This window comes from Triturus cristatus, chromosome 2_1, assembly GCF_964204655.1.
Source record: "Triturus cristatus chromosome 2_1, aTriCri1.1, whole genome shotgun sequence".
NCBI classification, from domain to species: Eukaryota; Metazoa; Chordata; class Amphibia; order Caudata; family Salamandridae; genus Triturus; species Triturus cristatus.
Window position 1 is genome coordinate 794,464,004 of NC_140581.1, and position 20,011 is coordinate 794,484,014.

The 20,011-nt window shown below is 46.2% G+C and overlaps 1 protein-coding gene across 2 annotated transcripts in view; it reads right to left on the reverse strand.

The window, feature by feature from the left end:
* The window catches only part of LOC146865885 (uncharacterized), a 455,435-nt gene that overhangs the window by 37,441 nt on the left and 397,983 nt on the right, over positions 1-20,011 (reverse strand). For both annotated transcript variants that reach the window (XM_085632802.1, XM_085632795.1), the window contains exon 10: positions 1,067-1,185. In XM_085632802.1, the coding sequence (XP_085488928.1) occupies positions 1,068-1,185 (118 nt within the window). In that variant the 3' untranslated portion in view covers position 1,067. The remainder of the gene's footprint in view (positions 1-1,066; positions 1,186-20,011) is intronic.

Consider the following 20,011-nt stretch of genomic DNA (forward strand, 5'->3'; position numbering starts at 1 on the left):
GGCAAAGGGTTGATGGGGTACTAACAAATATGCTGAGGCATGTTATGGCTGATTGCAAAGTTCTTATCAGGACCCGATTGAGACCAAATGGGATGGATGAGCTGCTATTTGAATAACATTAAGTCAGGAAGTTCCCTGCAGCATCCCCCAGAAAATTTGCCGGCCCTGATGTTGGCGCAAAAGAAAAACGTAAGTATAAAGCCACCTCAAAGCTCCTGCTATACAAATCGTCTACACTCTTTTTTTTAAGCTGCTGCATTATTCCATGCTTCAGTCTCATAGGTCCACTGGACCGGGGTCACCAATCTTTTATATAATAAGAACTACTTTTGATCAATGAGAAGCATTCAGAGCTACACATATTAATGTTGTAATAGCAACCACATCAGTCAAGATTACATTAGTGGCCACCACATGCAAAATTACTAACCATGAGCACCTCATTACAATAGGAAGGGTTGCCAGCATTAACGTAATGCCAATAGGAATACCTCTACATGAGTAATACTTAACAGCCATAGCTGTAATGCCCATGGCTCCAAGGTGACATCAGTAATAAGCCCCCCTAACACCACATGGTATTATGACTCAAATATCAGTTTTAAATCTATTTTGGAAATTCTGTCATTTTTCTCCAAACATTAGCTTAAGAGATTTGAAAATACATACATTTTCATCTCAAATGCTTGCCCTCAATTCTGAAATGCATATATTAATTCATCCAAGCAAAAAATTTTAATTTAAGTATGATGGGCTTCACAAAGGAGAGCTACTTGCAGGTATCTAGAGAGCTACCTGTAGCTCATGAGTATCCAGCTCTGGACTAAGCAGTCCTGCCTGTAAGCATATAAGCATTGCAGTCTAAAGGTTGACTCCACAAAAAGAGGGCATCTTGCACAGTCGGCTCTATTGTTTCCTTTCAATCTTATAACATCATTCATTATTTTTGATCCTAGATAAAGGACAAATCTACAAACCTGAATTTTCAATATAATACACATAACAATAACTGAGTTTTATGTCCTGATCTGTCAGGCATTCAGAAAAAGATTAACGATCAACACACCTTATTTAGGCAATCCTCCTTTGAACATCTGCATCATTTTCTGACGGAAAGCAAATAAGGTGTGTTCCTGGCTTGTCATGCCAGACGCACCCATTCTCTGAACTACAGATCGCTGATCCCTGTGGAAAATAAATAAGAGTCATACTATGCTACTTGCTCAAGTTATAAGCTTTAACTTTTGCGAACTGCTCAATTGTGACATCAGCTTAGGTTTGGTTGTCCATGACATTAATAGTAATTCCAAGCAATAGTAAAACAGTTCCACATCACATAGCTTGATGGCATTAGTAATTTCCAATTCACCATCCCTCCACCCCTCTCTAATGTTTACATCTGAACAGAATCTCAGAGAACGTTTCAAAGTTGTATCCCCACACTTACCCCAGTAACAAGGAGCAACAGCTATGTTCTAATTCTCCTTGACAGTCTATAGGGGTGGTTCTCTTTTTAGCACAGAAGAACTTTCCAGATACCAAATCTTTCACATACAAGTACATGTCATTTCAAAGAGTCTGAAAGGCAACACGTTAGCGCTTAAGCACAAAGTACAACAAGTTAAGGATACTGCGCTGGAGAACAATTTTTACATAAAATGACGTTTTTTATGACAATGACAAAATAGATCACAAAGCGGCAACCAATTGTTCGGAGGAAGACGAATGAGCCAAATTAAAAGATAGATATAGCTTAAAGAATATGACTTAAGGGTTCCGTTTGGACATTATTTGTCCCGGTAAGTGTTTCACAAATTGTGGACAGATTTCAACATAACTTTTCTTTCAAAGTTTCAAAAAGATGCTTTTTGCAGCAAAAACAAATGTACTATGAAATCCAAATCAAAGGGGCTCTTTTTGAGACAGCTTTAGCTTTCAGATTAAAAATTAAAACAATACCAAAATTGCTTTGTTGAAATTAAATAGCACCCAAGGTACTTTCAGCGGGAGGTTAAATGCAGTAAAAAGATGAAGAAACTTTAGTTGTTAAAGACGCACACTAAGTCAGGTTTATAAGAACCACCACCTCAGAATGTGAAGATCTAGAGGAGAACCTCTGAAAAATTAATCTTATGGCAAGACTGTAGGCTTTTGTTAAGCTTCATAAACTTGCTGAATTTTAATAGCAAAAAGAACTATTGATGGACGGAATGCAGAACAAATCAAAACATTCACCCCCCCAGTCAAGAGATCTGGGTTAAATCCATCATTCTTTTGCTCACCATGCCACCCCAGTTTAGACCTGGCCATATGCAAATCAGTCTTGACCCTGTGCCTCATGGGAACAGTCCAGCCCGAACTGCCAAGCCAGGTCCTCCCTGGACCGGAAACCAGCACCCTAGGACCGGTTTCGGGGTTTCACCCCTCTTCAGCCAGGATAGCTTGATTCCAGTGGCACGGAGAGCACGGGACTCACGTCTGAGCATACCCGTCCCACTCGGGGTGACAAATGCAAAAAGAACTATTGATGGACGGAATGCAGAACAAATCAAAATATTCACCCCCAGTCAAGAGATCTGGGTTAAATCCATCATTCTTTTGCTCACCATGCCACCCCAGTTTAGACCTAGCCATATGCAAATCAGTCTTGACCCTGTGCCTCATGGGAACAGTCCTCCCTGGACCGGAAACAAGCATCCTAGGACCGGTTTCGGGGTTTCACCCCTCTTCAGCCAGGATAGCTTGATTCCAGTGGCATGGAGAGCACGGGACTCACGTCTGAGCATACCCGTCCCACTCAGGGTGACAAATGCAAAAAGAACTGGTGAGCAAAATAACGATGGATTAAACCCAGATCTGTGACTGGGGGTGAATGTTTGGATTTGTTCTGCATTCCGTCCATCAATAGTGGGAAGGGTATACCCAGACGTGGGTCCCGTGCTCACTACGCCACTGGAGTCAAGCTATCCTGGCTGAAGAGGGGTGAAACCCCGAAACCGGTCTAGGATGCTTGATTCCGGTCCAGGGAAGACATGGCTTGGCAGTTCGGGCTGGACTGTTCCCATGAGGCACAGGGTCAAGACTGATTTGCATATGGCCATGTCTGAACTGGGGTGGTGTGGTGAGGAAAATAACGATGGATTTAACCCAGATCTGGGACTGGGGGTGAATGTTTTGCCAACGTGCAACATTCCGTCCATCATCTTGTGTGTTTTGAATTTTAATAGCAGCCATGGCAATATAAACCAACATTTCCCGGAAACTGCAGAAAGTACTAATAATAAATAAAAATTCCAGTCCGTAGACAGCATAATTTATAAAATGGCCGACTCGTTCCAGGAAGTCTTTTTTCTTGCTGCTCACAATAAAGTGTCACTTCTAATATTATACTGTCTCTTATGTCTGTGCTCCCTTAACTGGTTACCTACATTTCATCTTAAATTTACTGTGCTCAATCATTTATACATTACAGTTTCTCCGACCTGGTAATGCAATCCATGTTTCAACTGTCCACTTCATGGGTGGTGTCTCATGATAACCTTAGGCACACAGCCCTATCTTAATCCCATTGACAAGCATTGACAATGGGTGTCAGCTATCAAGGATGAAAGAGGGTCGCCAGATCCTGCGCTACTCAATATTCAGATGGGGTTTATTCCTATGAGGTGCCATATTCTGATCGCAGTTGCCAATTGGAGGAATGAACCATTCCCTCATTTCTCCTCAATGCTTTGTGGCTCATTTTCAGCAAGCCTTAACTGTAGTTCTTACGTTGCTTCCAAACAAGGGACAGTAAAAACATAAAACTATATTTCACATACAAAACTGTTAATGGGCAATAGTAAAGAGGAACATTTTCCAAGACAAGGACGAACAAGACTAATTTAAACACAACCTCCATCCATTCATAGATAATTCAATGGACAAGTCTACATAAAAAGTTGTGTCTACCTCAATGTATGTAATAGCCAAAGAACTGCATATGTAGTCATTTGGTACCGTGTGTTGACTGCCTAAATCTGTGAGTGGCAAACCAGGGCACACAGAATACTTCAATTTTGTTTTCTGGAGTAATTAGGCCATCGAGTAGCAGAAATGTTAGTGGCTTACATCCTAAATTAGCCCTCTCAGCAGAGGATGATTTAGATTTGCACAGTGATACAGATTTAGACTTATTACTGAGTACACCTGGCATGATCATCTAATATGGCAAAGACAAACCACTATATGATCCTTTGAACTTAATCTTATTCAACACCTCCATGCTAGAAAATGGACAACTATGGGCCTCAATACCGAATGATGAGGAAGATGCAATTATAGAAGTCTTAATAAGGTTTTCAAAAACAAATTGAACTCTGAACACCCTTGGCCATCTATCCCAGATAATACGGACACTAGATAATCAATTAAGCTAAAGTTATCCATCTTCTTCTTTATATCTGATAAAGACCTGAAAAGGCTACATATACAGAACGTGGCCGGCTTGCAATGGTAAGCTTCATCATGCTAAAAGTCCCATAACAAATCATTTTGAAAGGCAGAGAAAGCCAAAGTGGTATCTCACTTGGATCCTGTTCGAATCCAGCATATTGTGTGCTGAACCCAGTTTGACAGTTCCAACATACCCAATGTTAGACCCCATGCATGGGATGGGAGCAGGGGGATGGGGTGCACTAGGCAACAGGGCCCCAACGTGCTGAAGCAAATGACTAATGGTGTCCTGGGTTCCATCTTGCTATGGCTTTACAAACTGAACCAAGTACAACCCTTTCTGAATTTGAGTCTTAAGGTATCAGGAGTGAGCAGACACAGGTTGACTTTTCAGGGAGACAGTGTGGGGGAAAGAGCTCAAAACTGAGCAATCAACCACCAGATACAATAACATACTTCTCAGCCAAGAGCAATTATTTTATGAAGAAAAAACAAATACTTTCATCTAACAGCAAAATAACACAGATCAAGAGGAAGGCAATATAGGGCTGTAACCTAAGTTGCATATAGCAGTGAGGCATTACACCTTACTTTGACTCGCTTTCCCTGCCAGGGTAGAGATCCTATGTTTACAGTCACCAACACACAATGGGCATAGGCATCAATCAGGTACAGGTGCACATAGTGACAATACCCTCACTGGTCAATTGGACAACTTAATTCAATGTCTTTTACTCCTTGTGTTTACTTGCTAAAAGTCTCAAATCAACAGTCATGTCTGTGCAGGTTAGTCTCTGGTCTCAGAAGCAGGGTAAGCCTCATGTTAACCAGTTGACTTTAACTGCTGTCCTCGAGATATGGTGGGTGCAGTTTGGGCCCCACTTCTGCAGGGGCCAGGCGACAGCATAGCACTGCAACACAGACTGCAGGATGAAGTTGGCAGGGCAAGCCTGCATGGCAGCACTCCTCTTCGGCAGCAGCAGCCTTCACAGCCGGTTGCAGAAGCAGCAACAGCACCTATCACTTGAGCCAGGTGAGAAGATATACTTGTTCTGGAAATCTCTTAATGTAGCTCATTCCCATAAGAACTGCTTACAGAGAACGTGGAACCTCTTTACAGCAAGGGTCACTCCTGGCTTCTCTCTTGGTGATAGTTTTCGTTCTCTGGATGCGTCTCATGCTGGCAACACACTGGGCTTATTCTATTGCACATTCTCACCTCCAGTGGTGCCAAGCACGCTTCTTCTTTCTCTCTGCAGACTGGTTTCTAGGCACTTCAAGCAGACCTTCAGCTTCTCCAGCAAAAGAACACGTTACTTACCTTCGCTAACAATCTTTCTGGTAGATACATTATCTAACTGCATATTTAGCACCTTGTGAATATTACCCCAAGCATCAGAGACAGGATCCGTAAACTTTAGAACAGTCCTCATGCATGCAGGTAGGCATTGTTGTATGGCTGTGTGCTGGCATTGTTCCACTTCCGGAATGACACGCGGAGCCGCATATAAGCGCCATCTAAGCACGGACACTGACAACAATTGCTTTCTTAGACAGAGCCCTTCAGCAGACTGGCATGACCAGTGTGTAGCTCTCTAAATTGGGACCTTTTTAGATGGACTGAGTCCAGTTCCATAGGACGGGTCGGCAGACGTGTCAGTGAGTAATCTGCGGTTAAATAGAGTATCCACCAGAAAAACTGTTACCAAAGATAAGTAACTTGTTCTCCTGATGGATATTTCTAAGCGCAGATTCCTCACTTTGTGAACACATACCATAGCAGCATCTTCTCAGATGGTGGGTATGTAAACTGGCTAAGACCAAAAAGTCCTGCAGGACTGAGCGGGCAAAATACCCGTCCCAACAGACCTAACTGTTGAGGCAGTAGTGCCTCGTCAACATGTGTACCGCTGCAAATGTCCAGGACAGATATTATGCGTGCTAGCGCAGTAGTAGTAGCTGTAGTTCTGGTGGAATGGGCCTGTAAGCCTTATGGAGGTTGCTTATTCACCAGTGCGTAGCACATCTTGATGCAGAGAATAATCCATCGGAGATGGTCTGTTTTTGCACTGCTTTGCCCTTCTTTGCTCCAGGGAACCGTACAAAGAGTCATCTGTATAAAAGCTGGGTGCCCTCTAGGGGCCGAAAGATGGAGTCTCTTCCTCCTTAGAGGGATGACGTGGAACAAGGACTGCCATAAAGGGGATAGCCTACCGAACATGAAATGGAGTGGCCACTTTTGGGGGAAAATGAAGTTTGGTTCCTCAACACCAAAGTATCTGGGAAGAATGTTGTATAAGGTGGGTTGCCGGAAAGAGAAATCCAGTTTGCTCTCATACCTAGCCGATGTTATGGTGATGAGAAAGATTGTCTTAAACATCAGAAGTCTTAATGAACAACTGTGCAGCGGCTCAAATGGGGTACACATCAAGAAAGTGAAAACTTACTTCAGGTCCTTCTGTTGCATCACAAAGGGTTTTGGCACAAATAAAGGTCACAAAAATGTTATCACAACAGGTGATTTAAAAAGAAAAGGCCGATCCAGCAACCACAAAAAAAACTTTTTAAAAAGCAGAGAAATAGCCCTTTTCTATCAGTATTCTTAAACAACAAAAAGAAGACATAACATTAGGTCATCTCACTCACAGTAGACATCACTACAGCAAGTACATGGTTGATAATTAACGGTCCATGCATAAAGTCCAGTCTTTAGGATCAGCAAGTATCACTGAAAGAACTGCAAAATATGCAACATCATCTCAATCGACTGCAATATTTGCGGGTAGATGACCCCCCTTGGGTTTGCATTTCTGAGACTGCATTTTCTCCAGGGACAGAGCTATGACTTAGTAGTGTATTAGAGTCACTTGCCCTCAAGTATATCCCATAGGGTTCCCAAAAACCCTTAGGTCTTGTATTAGGGCACCTTGAATTGTATTGTATTGTAATTGCATCTGTATAGTGCTTACTAACCCAGTCGAGGCGTCAAAGCGCTTTTTAGGCGAGTAGCACGCTACTCCAGAACCCATAAAGGTTTTGTGGTGAATTAGTATAGTGAAAATATTAAAGTAATTTGAGTGGTGGATATGTTAGTCAGTTATTTGGATTGAGAAGGATAGTGGAGGGATAGAAGCGGGAAAAAAGGTTTGCATTTATATAGCGCTTGCTACCTTTAATGAGGTGTTAAGTGCTTTTTTGGCATGTAGCACGCTACTTAAGAACCCAGAAAGGATTCCTGGTGAATAAGTATAGTCAAAATATGAAAGTAATTTGATTGGTGGATATGTTAATCGGTTATTTGGAATGAGAAGGATAGTGGAGGGATAGAGAAGGGGAAAAAGGTTTGAATTTATATAGCCCCTGCTATCCCTGATGGGTGTTGAAGTGCTTTTTTTGGTGAGTAGCACACTACTCTGGAACCCATATGAGACTGAAAACATATTTTTGCTTTTCACCATTTTAAAATAAAGCTATATATAGGCAAGGGCATGGAAGCCACCTCCACAATAAAGTGATACAAAATACAACCACCATTGAGAAAGTCAAAAGACTGGCCACCAACGCCAAACAATTTCTTTCCCAATGGTTGCTCCAGGTGCGATTGGGGTGGACGCCAAATCTCCCTAAGTTTCTTTCCTTTCTATTGTTGGGCTCGTTAGCATCACTTGTTTACACTCTGGGTTTTGGGCTCATACGCAGTTTTTTCTAGCCTACATACGATCGCTGTATTCCTCTATGGCCACACAACTGTAGGCCATAACCTTTAGTCATGCTACCGCCGTGGGCATCACGGGAAACATTCAGTGCACCGCTAATTGCTGCTTAGCTAGCAGCAATGTCATTGATGCAAAGCGTTATGTTGATTTGGGAAGGTCTTTTGTCAGCACCAGAAAAGCAAGTTCAGGTGTGGGGTCCAGAGGGATCTCCACCATGTACGCCTTTCCCAAGTAGAGGGTTAATGCAGGACAGTCCCGGACTATGTGCAAAAAAGGCAGTGTTGACTGCTTTACATTTTGCACATTTGCTTTTCCCCTCCCAGGTGTAAACAAGGCGATACATTCAGGCGTATAATATAGACAGTGTAGGAATTTGAAGTGAAATAATTTGAACCGTTATGTGAAGGGAACTTTCTTCACTTGAGAATGACAATATTGCCAGGTCTGATCAGGAACCGGTCTCCCTAAATCATTTTCCCATTCTCTTTTAGCCATGTAGGTCATTGGTGCAGTGGCACCTGCCACCTCCTGATGAATATACGAAATTGCTTTAGTCATGAAAGCCCTTTGTATTGGTTTAGTAAGCACTTTCAGCTCTGTAGGGGCCTCTGGAAATGAGGAAAATGCGGCCCTAGAAGCGTTTCGCAATTTATGGTACAGTAGGGCAGCCAGAGGATTGGTCTGCCCCCAGTCTAAGGAATGCTTGAAGTGTTAGAAACTCCCCATCCGGGAAAAGATCACCCAGTACTCATACAGCCAGTTGTTTTAACAGGCCAGAAGATTGCTCAGGTAGTGGCACCAAAAGTGGGTTGCTGTAACCAGGCAAGAGCGGAGAGTACACTTTATCCAAGCACAGATGGCTTGCGATGATCAACCATGCATGGACCGTGGGTGGCAATAATGTCCACCCCATCCTCCCCGCTGATGTGTATGTGTGTCCACCTCATCTGTCTACAATGGGGTTTACGAGCCCACTAACATGGCTAACATATTTGGTCTATCCGGTTATTTTTTTTACTTTTCCATGCGTGAGCCTTGCGGCATTGTGATACCAATGTTGTGGGTAGTGAGCCTGTGCCACCAGATAACAAAGGTAGGGTTCAGGGAGAGCCAGCCCGCCCCTTTACAAGGGTTGTGTCATAACCGCCCAGCAAATACGTGGCTGTTTGCCAACCCAGATCAGTATAGTAAGTACTTGCTGTAGTTGGTGAAAGAATACTTTAGGTAGGACCACTGGGGCATTGACGAACAAATATAAAATCTTTGACAAAACAAACATTTGGATTATGAAGATTTGCCCTAGCAACGATATGGGCAATTGTATCCATCTCTCCACCCAGGCTTTGAGCAAGTCAAGTGCCACCCTGAAATTTCACCTAACCAGCTCCGTCATATCTTTTGGGACATGAACTCCCAGGTATTTTACTCCATCTGTCATCCAGCGCAGAGGGAAAGCCCAGCACCAAGGAGATGTGCATTCTGTCAATAGGAGTACTTCGGATTGGCCCTAATTATTTTGGAGGCCAGAGTATCCCCCAAATCGTATATCTCTAATAACCAGTCTATATTTTATTGCGGGTGTTGTAAAAACAGGATGACATCAACAAATGAATAAAGGTTGAAGGGGGGGGGGGGGGGAGGGGGGGGGGAGATGGCCAACTGCCACCGCTCAACCTCCACGCATGGAGATGTAAATTGTACAGGGCCAGGTGTAGTGTGCTACCCTGCTGCTGCGACAGAAAATCATCCTTTAGTGGCACCTTGATTAGAGAACAGATGCTCATGCCCAGAAGTTCTGAATGACACAATCTCCTGGCCCAATCCAGTGCCACTACGGTGACTTGGGCCTGGCCACTCATGATCTTTTCAGAACTCTGAGACTTTAGATCCCTCTGCAAAGCCTGAGTATCCCATCGAGCATGCTGCACTAGCAGAATGTAAGAGGGCATTAGACCCAGTAGTCTCACAATTAGTCTCACCGAAATCCAGGACTGAAGCTGAAACATCTGGAACATTGCCCAAATGTGCTGGACTCTCCACTCCAGAGGTTAGGCGCAGAATTGCACTGTGTCCAGAATAGCTCTGATAAAAGGCAGAGTCTGGCGTGACTGACATGTTGATTGTGAACCCCAATGAGTGCAGAAAATTCGTCGCAGTCTGAAGGTGGGTGACTAGTGCCTGGAGCACCTTTATCAGCCAGTCGTCAGGGTAGGGGAAGACTGTGATCCCTGAGCTTCGCAGATGCACTGCAACCCCCACCATCCGTTTTTTGAACACCCGAGAGGCACTGGATAAGCCATAGGTGAGCACAGGGAACTGGAAATGCTCATGTCCTACCGTGAATCGTAAGTAATGGCTGTGGGCCTGCAGGACTGGAATGTAGAAATACACGTCCTGCAAGCCCAGCACATACCATACAGTCTCTCAGGCAGACAGCACCTGAACCAAGATGAACAGTATGAATTTCTCTTTTTTCAGAAAGGCATTGAGAAGGCGCAGATCCAATATGGGGCGAAGGCCTCTGTCATTTTTCAACACTAGAATGTAGTGGAAGGAACAACCATGTCCTGCCTCTGGGGCTAGCACCCTCTCAATTGCTCCTTTGGCCAACCGAGCCTGCACGTCTTGCTGGAGCAAGGAGATATGGTCATCCATCAGTCATTCTGGGGATGGTGGCCAGGGTGGAGGGGTTTCCACAAATGGAAGGGCGCAACCCCTCTGCACAATTCGGAGCACCCACTGGTCGAAAGTGAGGCAGTTAGTGCATATAGTGCCTCGTCCTGCCGCCAAAGGGATGGCTGTCCTGAGTGGAGGGCTAACTAAAGTGGTTTGGAGGCTACGGCAGTCGGAGGTGGGTTGGACTGGGCAGCGTGCTGTATCAGGGAACACAGCCACGAAATGGCTGGGAAGCCTGCTGGGCAGTAAGGCTGGTATGTGGACGCCCATAGGAGTCCCTGCTTCAACCTTGGAAGTGACAAAGGTACAGCTGCTGTAGTTGGGAAGCCAGAGAGAGACAGACGGATCTAGTAGTGACGCTGCTTGAGCACCATTTCAGGTTTGTTGTCACATTGATGGGAGCCATCAAGGGTAATCCCCTGAAAACCCAGTGGACCACAATCAGGTGTGGCAATGAAGTGCCACTGTAAAGGACATGGCCCTGCCCAGGGAATCTGTGGTGTCTAGTCTACACCTAATGGCAAATCTAGCTGTGCCCGGCCAGTGCTTGGTTCAGAATGGCACGGCCTTCTTCAGGAAGCATGTGCAGCAGCTGTGCAAGTGAGTGCCACAGAGCATGAGAATATCGTCCCAAGAGACATGCAGTGTTCGCTGACCACAAGCTGGTGGAAGTGAACATTTTCTTACCAAAGTGGCAGGACTATGGAGACAGGCAATCGTCAATGCACAGGAGCCCCTGTGCAAAGTTAAGCCCAGACCCCACGAAGAACGTAGGTGAAGGCCTCATTAAAGGAAAACAAAGGCTCAGCAAAGCTCACTCACAGGTGAAGCAGCTCCGTCAAGACATTGGTGTTGACAGCTAGCACTTGAAGGTCAAGGACCTCCACTGCCCTATGCATCACAGTGGCAAAGGATGTGTCAACCTCTGAAGGAATGCTTGCCAGTCTGTGGAGGAATGAAGGTTACTGGCGTCATCCAGCTCCTCATACCAGTTCTCATACTGAGCAGGGTCCTCTGCAAATGGCCCATACCCCTCCTCTTCATCCCCCCTTTCAGGAATGAAGGGCTTGTCCACGTGAGACAATGTCAACACATGGCCTGGACCTCGCCCAAGTTGAATGGTATGAGGGGTGACACCATCTCAGCATCAGAAAAACGGATAGGTTCGTCGTCCAGCAGCGCCTGCGGCATCGGGGACAGTGTTGGGAGAACTGGGGTCAGGCTGGTTGAAGGTACCTGGGTCTGGCTGGCTTCAGGGCGAACCCACTGGCGGTAACCCAGGAGGGTGCCTATCCACTGTGTGGGACCAGAGGGCGCGCCAGTCAGCGTCCCAAAGATAGCATGCATGGCAGGGGTCACTCTGGCTATGGGGAACTCGGGGTAGCATGGAGTGAGGCCTAAAAGCACGTTTGGAAAGACTTGGAGAGTGAAAAACGATCATCAACTATAATGGTACCAAGACGGGTCTCGAGACCAACCTCAGAAACAGGACTGGGAATGAAGCTGAGCATTCTTCTGCTGCGCCGTTAGGAGCTTCATCACCCACTCGCGGATCACCTTGGGGAGCTTTACCTTGCACATGGTGAAGGCCTTACGGTCGTGGCCTGACCCAGGCATCAGAGACGGGCCAAGTGAGGATCAGACAGACACAGACAACTGTCTGTGTCATTAACAGCAAAGCATAAGTCTGGTCGGCTTGGTAGGGAACATGACCCTAGCACACTGTTCAGAAAAAGGGTTGACAAAAAGTGGTCAAGAATGCCTTCGGTAGCTCTCCAGATCCACATTGTTGGTGGAGAAAGAAAGGAACGAATGTCTGCAAGTCAGGGTGGTGCTTCAGTGGGCATCACAACGTCACTTCTGATGCACACAACTCTGACACAGAGCTAACCGACATCACCTACTGACACGCAGAGGTACTGCGCAATATTTTTCATATCCAGTTTGAAGCCTGGGGAATATTCTATGGTGCGGAATCTGCGATTAGAAGTCTCTTTCAGACAGCAGAATTTTACAAATTCTACACCGATTCTATACACATTTAAAACTAGCCAGGAGACAACTGTGCTCAATCAATACTTATCATATTGTTAGCATGGCTGGAAACAGAGCACATCCAATACCTAGACAGGCCCACCACAGCGGAAGAAAGTACAAAAACAGCCAATCCAATGATAAGAACCTTGGCCTGGATGGGTTACCAATGCAATTCTACAAAAAACAGACAGATCTACTAGCACTCAGGTTATTAGAAGTGTATGAGAAGGTATACCACAGCAGTAGCCTGTCTTAATATCTTCATGAAGCCACAATGATTACACACCTCAAACCTGGTAAACCCCCAGATATAACAGACTCATACAGGCCACTCTCCTCAATAAACACGCACAATAACAGACTTGTGGCCAATAGAATTCTAGCTCCCCCCCCAGCTTAATCCCGCCGGATCAATTGGGTTTGACCCAGTAGGTTCACATCGCACACTTAATAAGGGGATTTGTGCACTGGGTGTGACTGCTCTACAGGCAGTCAGAGGCTAGGTTCAGCCAAAACTGAATGCTATCAATACCACTGCACTTTACCAGAGGCAGGAGACAGGGCTGCTCATCCCTCTATTCCTTTTCGTCCTGGCGATGGATCCAATGGCTGCCATTTTGATAGCACAACGTGAAAAAACGAATCAACTTCACATCCAGCAGATTAATAATCTCACTGTATGCAGATAACTTCACACTATATATAAAAAATCTGACTATCAATTTAGGCCACTAAATTGGGAATTCCTAAAAGTTGCCAGTATATCTGGAATTAGCATCAGCTGGGCTAAATCTACTGGAATGCCAGTCACAGATAATACCTGTCAAGGCAAGATGGGATACTTGCTGCAGTAGAAGGGCACAACACTCATCTGTGCATTGGTGTTAGTAGATGCACAACAGATGATCGTCGCAAGAACTACGGCACAGCCCTATCCAAAGCTGAACAAAAAACTGACAAGTGGTTAAAACTACCACTGTCGCTTGCCGGGTGAATAGTGCTGGCGCAGATGGTGACTCTGCCAAAGTACTTAGACTTACTCATTAATATACCTATTCCACTAACTGTGGCTTTTCTCTACACTACGCTCCAGTCTCTCTCCCTTGGCTGAGAAACAACCCAGACTGAGCTGGGAGACAGTAACCCTCTTCTATAAACAGGATGGACCAGGAGCACCCGATCTCAATTTGCATTATTTAAGTGCCCATGCGCAATATGTACATTTCTGACAATTACCTACAATGTGCCTGCCTCACGTAGCAGTAAAATAAAAAGTGCCCCACAACAAATGTCCAATGAATGAGACAGACTGCACATAATGGCCAGAATGGCCATGGCACAGGTTTAAGTCCTGAACTGGGCTGAAGTTAATGCATGCTCCGAGCATGCATGTGGCATTCTTCCCATGTTTTCCCCCGATATATGAGCAAGCAGCTCACTTCACCTTCACTGCACGGGAGATCTATGCCAGGACGGATCATTTATATCAGCGGAGATCATTCTAAACCATAACTACAATACATTAGACATTTTTTTTTAAAACAAAATCAGGGAGGACTAAAAATGTCACAACGCAGATTTCCTTGCTCCATCGCCCACCTTCAAACCGCTGGAACATGTCTTTTAGTGAATCCCTCTTTTAAAAAAATGAGTGTCTCACATACACAAGGCAATTTAAAGTAAGGCCTGATATGTCTGCTGAAATCAAGGTTGAAATGGAAAGAGGAGTTACAAAGTACACTCACAGTTGCACAACGGGAGTACTGCTGCGCTGAGAGAGGCAAGATGTCTTCCAACTATAAACTTCGACTCATACCCTTTAAATTCCTGCACAGGATATACGGTATACCAAAAAAACTTCACGGAACAGGCCTACAGGAAACATTGCACTGTGATAGATGAAGGGTGACGAAGGCAGGCATCCTGACCTAAGAATGGCAGTTCCCGGTGTTACAGGAGTACTAAAAGGAGGTGGGCAAGATTATACTGCACAGAACTGACACTGTGCTATCAATCAACCCAATCATGGCGGGGTTGGGATAAGTAACGGAATTTTTCCATCCGTGAACAAGACTGTCTTCACTGCTTATCATGTTAGCTAAATGGAGGACAGCCATTAGATTAGGACGAGAAATGGTACCTACAACATACTACAATGAACAAGTAATTGAGTACAACAAACTAATGCCTTTTAATTCCAGTCCCGAGGACATATAAGCCCTGTTGAGGTACTACTTTCTAAGTCATACACAGCCAATGTACGGCGGTAGGAGCATGGATCCCACAGCATAATCCAGTGGGCAAGTAGCTTTATTTTGTGACATCTCTGGGTGCTGACAGTCATGGGACTCAGGCACGACTTGCATAATTTGCTGTGCTTGAGTAGAAATTACTGATGTGTCACAGCTGTGCTAATGAAATATATACTCTTACACTTGCACTATTTTTGGGGTAAAGTTTATAACATGTTACCCGCCCCCCCCCCCTCCGTCCAAACTGCTACTGAAGGGGGATACAAGCGATGGTCAAATAGTCTGCAACCAGGGGCCGGGCTATGCTACCTCAAACAGCGTCCTTCAGCGCTTAGAGGAGGGAGTCTCGGGAATCAGTCGTAAGATGCAGAGATAGGATGGGATGGGCAGGGCAATTACCTAAATTCCCAAGAAACAATAGAATTAAAAAGAGCCCACAATTCCGAGTAGGAGGAACCCCCAGGAGTGACCGCCAAGGATAACTTCTCTATTGCCAAAAGGAACCACAGTTGATGCAATCAAGCAGTATGGTCCAGTGTTTTGTCAGTGCCCCAGAGTGAGAGTATTACCCGGAGAGCTGCGCTCAGTGCCAGGGCCATCTGCCTCCCCCGTAGAGAACGCAGGAGAAACATTAATGTGATCGGGAGCCCCAGGATAGAGTATTCTGGGAAGTTTTGAAAGCAAGGTCAATGTCATCCAGGATTCGCTCCCAGTATCTAGTGAGTGTTGGACAGTGCCATAGGAGGTGAAGTAAGGTTCGGGCACTCCAGCAACCTCTCCAGCAGTCTCCTGAATGGTCCATATTCCACTTCTGGATGTGACTTAGAGTGTAATACCAATAGAATGCTATTTTATATGCTGTTACAGTGTTTTACATTTGTGTGCTGTATGATGGACTCTATAAAATATGTCCTCCCACTCTTTGTCCGAGAAGAACCTACCCATCTCGGCCTCCCACCGCCTCTGACCAGAGTCTGCACTCGGGGCCCTGTCCTGCCTTAATGGGAATAAATCTCAAGAGACCAGCCGCTTATCATCTGCTTAAGAAACAACAATTCTTTAAATGAAGTCATAGGGCGACCAGCCCCCGGGCGAGTGTCGGGACCTGATACCCAGTGGCGGGAATTGTAAAAACGAGAACCGGTCCGCCTCCACCAGGGAGTAGCCAAGTTTGAGCCGGTCAAACGAAATGAGACCATCCAGATGAACTAAGCAGCCGAAGCATTTACAACCCCCTTCGACCCAACTGCGAAAACTGCCCTGCTCTATTCCTGGAGGAAAGTTTGGATTAGCAAAGAGAGGTGTCATGGGTGAAGGAAAATTGGTTAGGCCAGCTTTGACTGCCACTATGTCCCATACTTTCACGGGTGACGAGTAGAGTCCCCAAACCCTGTGCTGGCGAGGAAGGCACCTCTCCTTCCATATTTGAGTGCCAGCCACCACCTGGTCCATAAAGACCCAGAGAGGGGTCTATTCCACTCGAAGAGGTAGCGAGCTGGGCGGCTTGGTAATAGGGTGACAGAAAGGGCACCTCCAGCCCTCTATCCTGTTTTGCCCAATACAATAGGTGTTTCAGAGTTTCTGAAGCCTAGTTTTCTTGCCACTCCATATGTGAATATTGATTTTGAGAAATGCAGTGACAGGAGGGGTCAGCTGCAGTGTTTGAAAAATATAAAGGATGCGAAGGAGGATGGGCATCTTAATCATTGCAATCCGACCAAGCTATGACAAAGGTAACCGGTGCTATGCCGATAGATTTTTGCAAATCTGTGCGACTAGAGATGCGTAATTTGCAGCCACAGTCTTAGGTAGCGTTAGTGTAGGAAGAGGCCCAGATAGGGAGGGTCCTCGGTCACCTATTTGAAAGCGAACTGCGCTTTCAGAACGTGTTCAATCTCCTGGGTAGCCGTACGTTTCAAGATCTGGGACTTCTGCATATTGACGCGAAAGCCCGAAATTGTAGCCAAATATCTGGAGCTCCGCTGTGATAGCCAGGAGCGAAGTCAAGGGCTCTGTGACAAGAGAATAACATTGTCAGCATATAACCTGACCAAATGGTGTCCGGGGTCGTACGGGATCCCAGTGGCAGTCGGGTTATCTCGCAGCCTCTGTGCCAATGGCTCCATGTAGAGGGCAAAAAGGAGCGGGGAGAGCGGGTGTCCTGGCAGGTGCCACAATGGATAGGAAAGTATCGGGACCGGACTCTGTTGACACTACCCACAGCTCGGGGAGCGCTGCAAATACACCAAACCCACTTCCCTAACCGCTCGCAAATGCCAAACAGCTTCAAGGTCTCGAAAAGATAGGGCCAGTGAACCCGGTCGAATGCTTTTTCTGAATCAACAGAGCAATTGCACCTCTTTACGTGACCGGTGTGCTTTATCTACAAGATGGCAGATGCGTTTGGTATTGTCTCCACATTGGCGAGAGTGAATGAAGCCAGATTGATCTGGATCAATAAGACCAAGCATAAGGGGATTAAGAGAGTGTGCCAAAGAGCTTGTGAAGAGTTTCGCGTCAATGTTCAGCAGCGAAATGGGTCTGTACGGCCCGCACTAGGTTGGGTCCTTACCGGGCTTGGGCATTACCGAGATGGAGGTCTCTAGCATGGACTTCGTCAGGGTGCCCAATTCAGGGAATACAGTAAAAAGGCACGTGAGCAATGGCGCCAGATCGGAGCAAAAAGGTTTGTAAAACAAAGCGCTGAAGCCGTTCAGGCTAGGAGATTTCAAGGGCTTCAGTCTGGCAATAACTGCAATCATCTGCTCCACGTGAATGGGCTTATCTAATGTGTCAGCCTCGGTAGGGAGAAGGGACGTGAAGGTGGCTCTATTAAGGTAATCCAGGCAGTCAGCGGTCAGACCATCCGCCGTAGAATACAGTGAGGCATAAACTGCCTGGAAGGCCTCTGCAATACTCTCGGGATCCCTGACCTCGCCATCACAGTCCGCAACGATTGCCTGTACCGAGCCAGCATATTGCTTACCACGAATTCAGTGCGCTAACATGATGGCCCCCGACTGTTGCCCAAATAGAATCTATATTTAAGGCGCAGCACAGCATATTCAGCCTGGTAAAGGTCTAAACGCCGTAGCTGCAAGCCCTCCCTCTCCAGCTCCCTCCACATCCTGCATCCACTGCAGCGGGGGGGACTGAAGCAAAGCGTCCCAAAGTCGCCAGCTCTGAGACCGAGAAGCAGGAGAAGGTATCCGGAGCCTCAGAGTTATAAGCGCATGGCCAGAAAGGGAACGGGGTTCAATAGTAACATCGACCACCCGGTCTGGCAAGGCTGGAGAAGCCAAAATGTGATCAATTCAGGCATAAGTCTTGTGTGCCGCGGGAAATACACCACCCTAGGATGATACCAGTGCAACAGGTCATGCAAACCACAGTCAGCAAGCCAGTGAAGGCCCTCGGGTGAAAAAGCTCAGGTCTGTCCGCATCGCTAACCAGAGCGGTCCAGTCCAGGATCCATCTCCAAGTTTAGATCTCCCCCACCCCCACAGACGCGTCTCGAGACTGGAGGACCTTACCCAGAGCATCAATTGGAGCATCCTGGTGCATGCTAGGTGCGTAAACAGTGGCAAGTGTGAAGTGATAGGTGCCCACCCGCAGGGCCAAGAGGCGTCCCTTTATCTCTACAACCATTCTCAATACCATCCAAGTGAAGTGTTTAGAAAAGAGAATGGCTACCCCGCCCTTCTTAGTAGGACTTGAGGATCAATATTGCAGCGGGAATCACTGGGTTTACAGCCTGTACACATTTTTAGACAGGAAGTGAGTCTCCTGCAGGTGGCAAATGTCCCCCCCCTGCATTCTCTATGAGTGAAAGATGGCTGATTGCTTTGTGGTGTTGTTTAAGCCTCGAACTTTGAGGCTTAGCAATTTAAGCTCTATGAGGAGTGAGTGGAAAATATTCGCCATGATCAGGCAACCCCCCTAGCCAGGTCAGGGGCCAGGAATCCATGTGCAGGCTTTTAATGAAGGTCAGGACCACCAAACCAGGTATCTCCTGATGGTGTGTACATGTGCAAAGGTAGGGAGAGACCCAAATAAACTCCAAATCCCCAACAATAAAAAATAAACAAAGAATATAGATAGGCAGTCCACCGAGCATGGAAACATTGAAATGGGGGTGGCACTATTAGGAGCATCCATCGGCGAAACCCAAATGGGCCCTTTCGCCCGCCCCTGCTGCCCACCCAACGCATCCAGGCCATCCTATTCCTCCTAGAGGTAAGACCCAGCATTATCCACCCAGACTCCAGACCGGGAGTAAAGAACAGCCCACGCTCCTGTTCAATGGTATCGGAATCAGGACGAAGACCCTCTGGGGTAGACTTATAGCGTGCCCTGCACTGGCCAGACGCAGCTGGACGATCCAGAGTAGGACTGTGCCCCCTGCTGTGAGCGATCAATGCTAAGCACCTTGCAAGCCTCCAACAGAGATCGAAGTTGGTAAGTTGGTATTCTCCAGACAGAAAATTAGGCGGTAGGGGTGGCCCCAGGAGTAGGGAATGCCAGTGTTCCTCAAGTGAGCTGTGACTTGGCAAAAGTCCCTTCTTTTTTGCAGAGTATTCGCTGCCAAGTGTTGATATAACTGGGGTGTGTGACAACGAAACTGCAATGGGTAGACATCACATGATTTACGAAAGATAGCCTTTTTCATTTTGAAATAATGGACACAAACCAGGATGTCAGCTGGAGGTTGCTTAGTCGCTCTTGGTGGCCCTTCCCGGCGACACTCATCGAATTTGATTGCTTTCTCCGCTGGGGAGCCAAAAACCAAGTGAAACAGCGCCTGGACAAACTCCTCCAGATAAGAGCCTTCTGAGGCAGTCGCCACCCACCGCATACGAATATTGTTCCTCCTGGATCCGTTTTCATGGTCCTCTG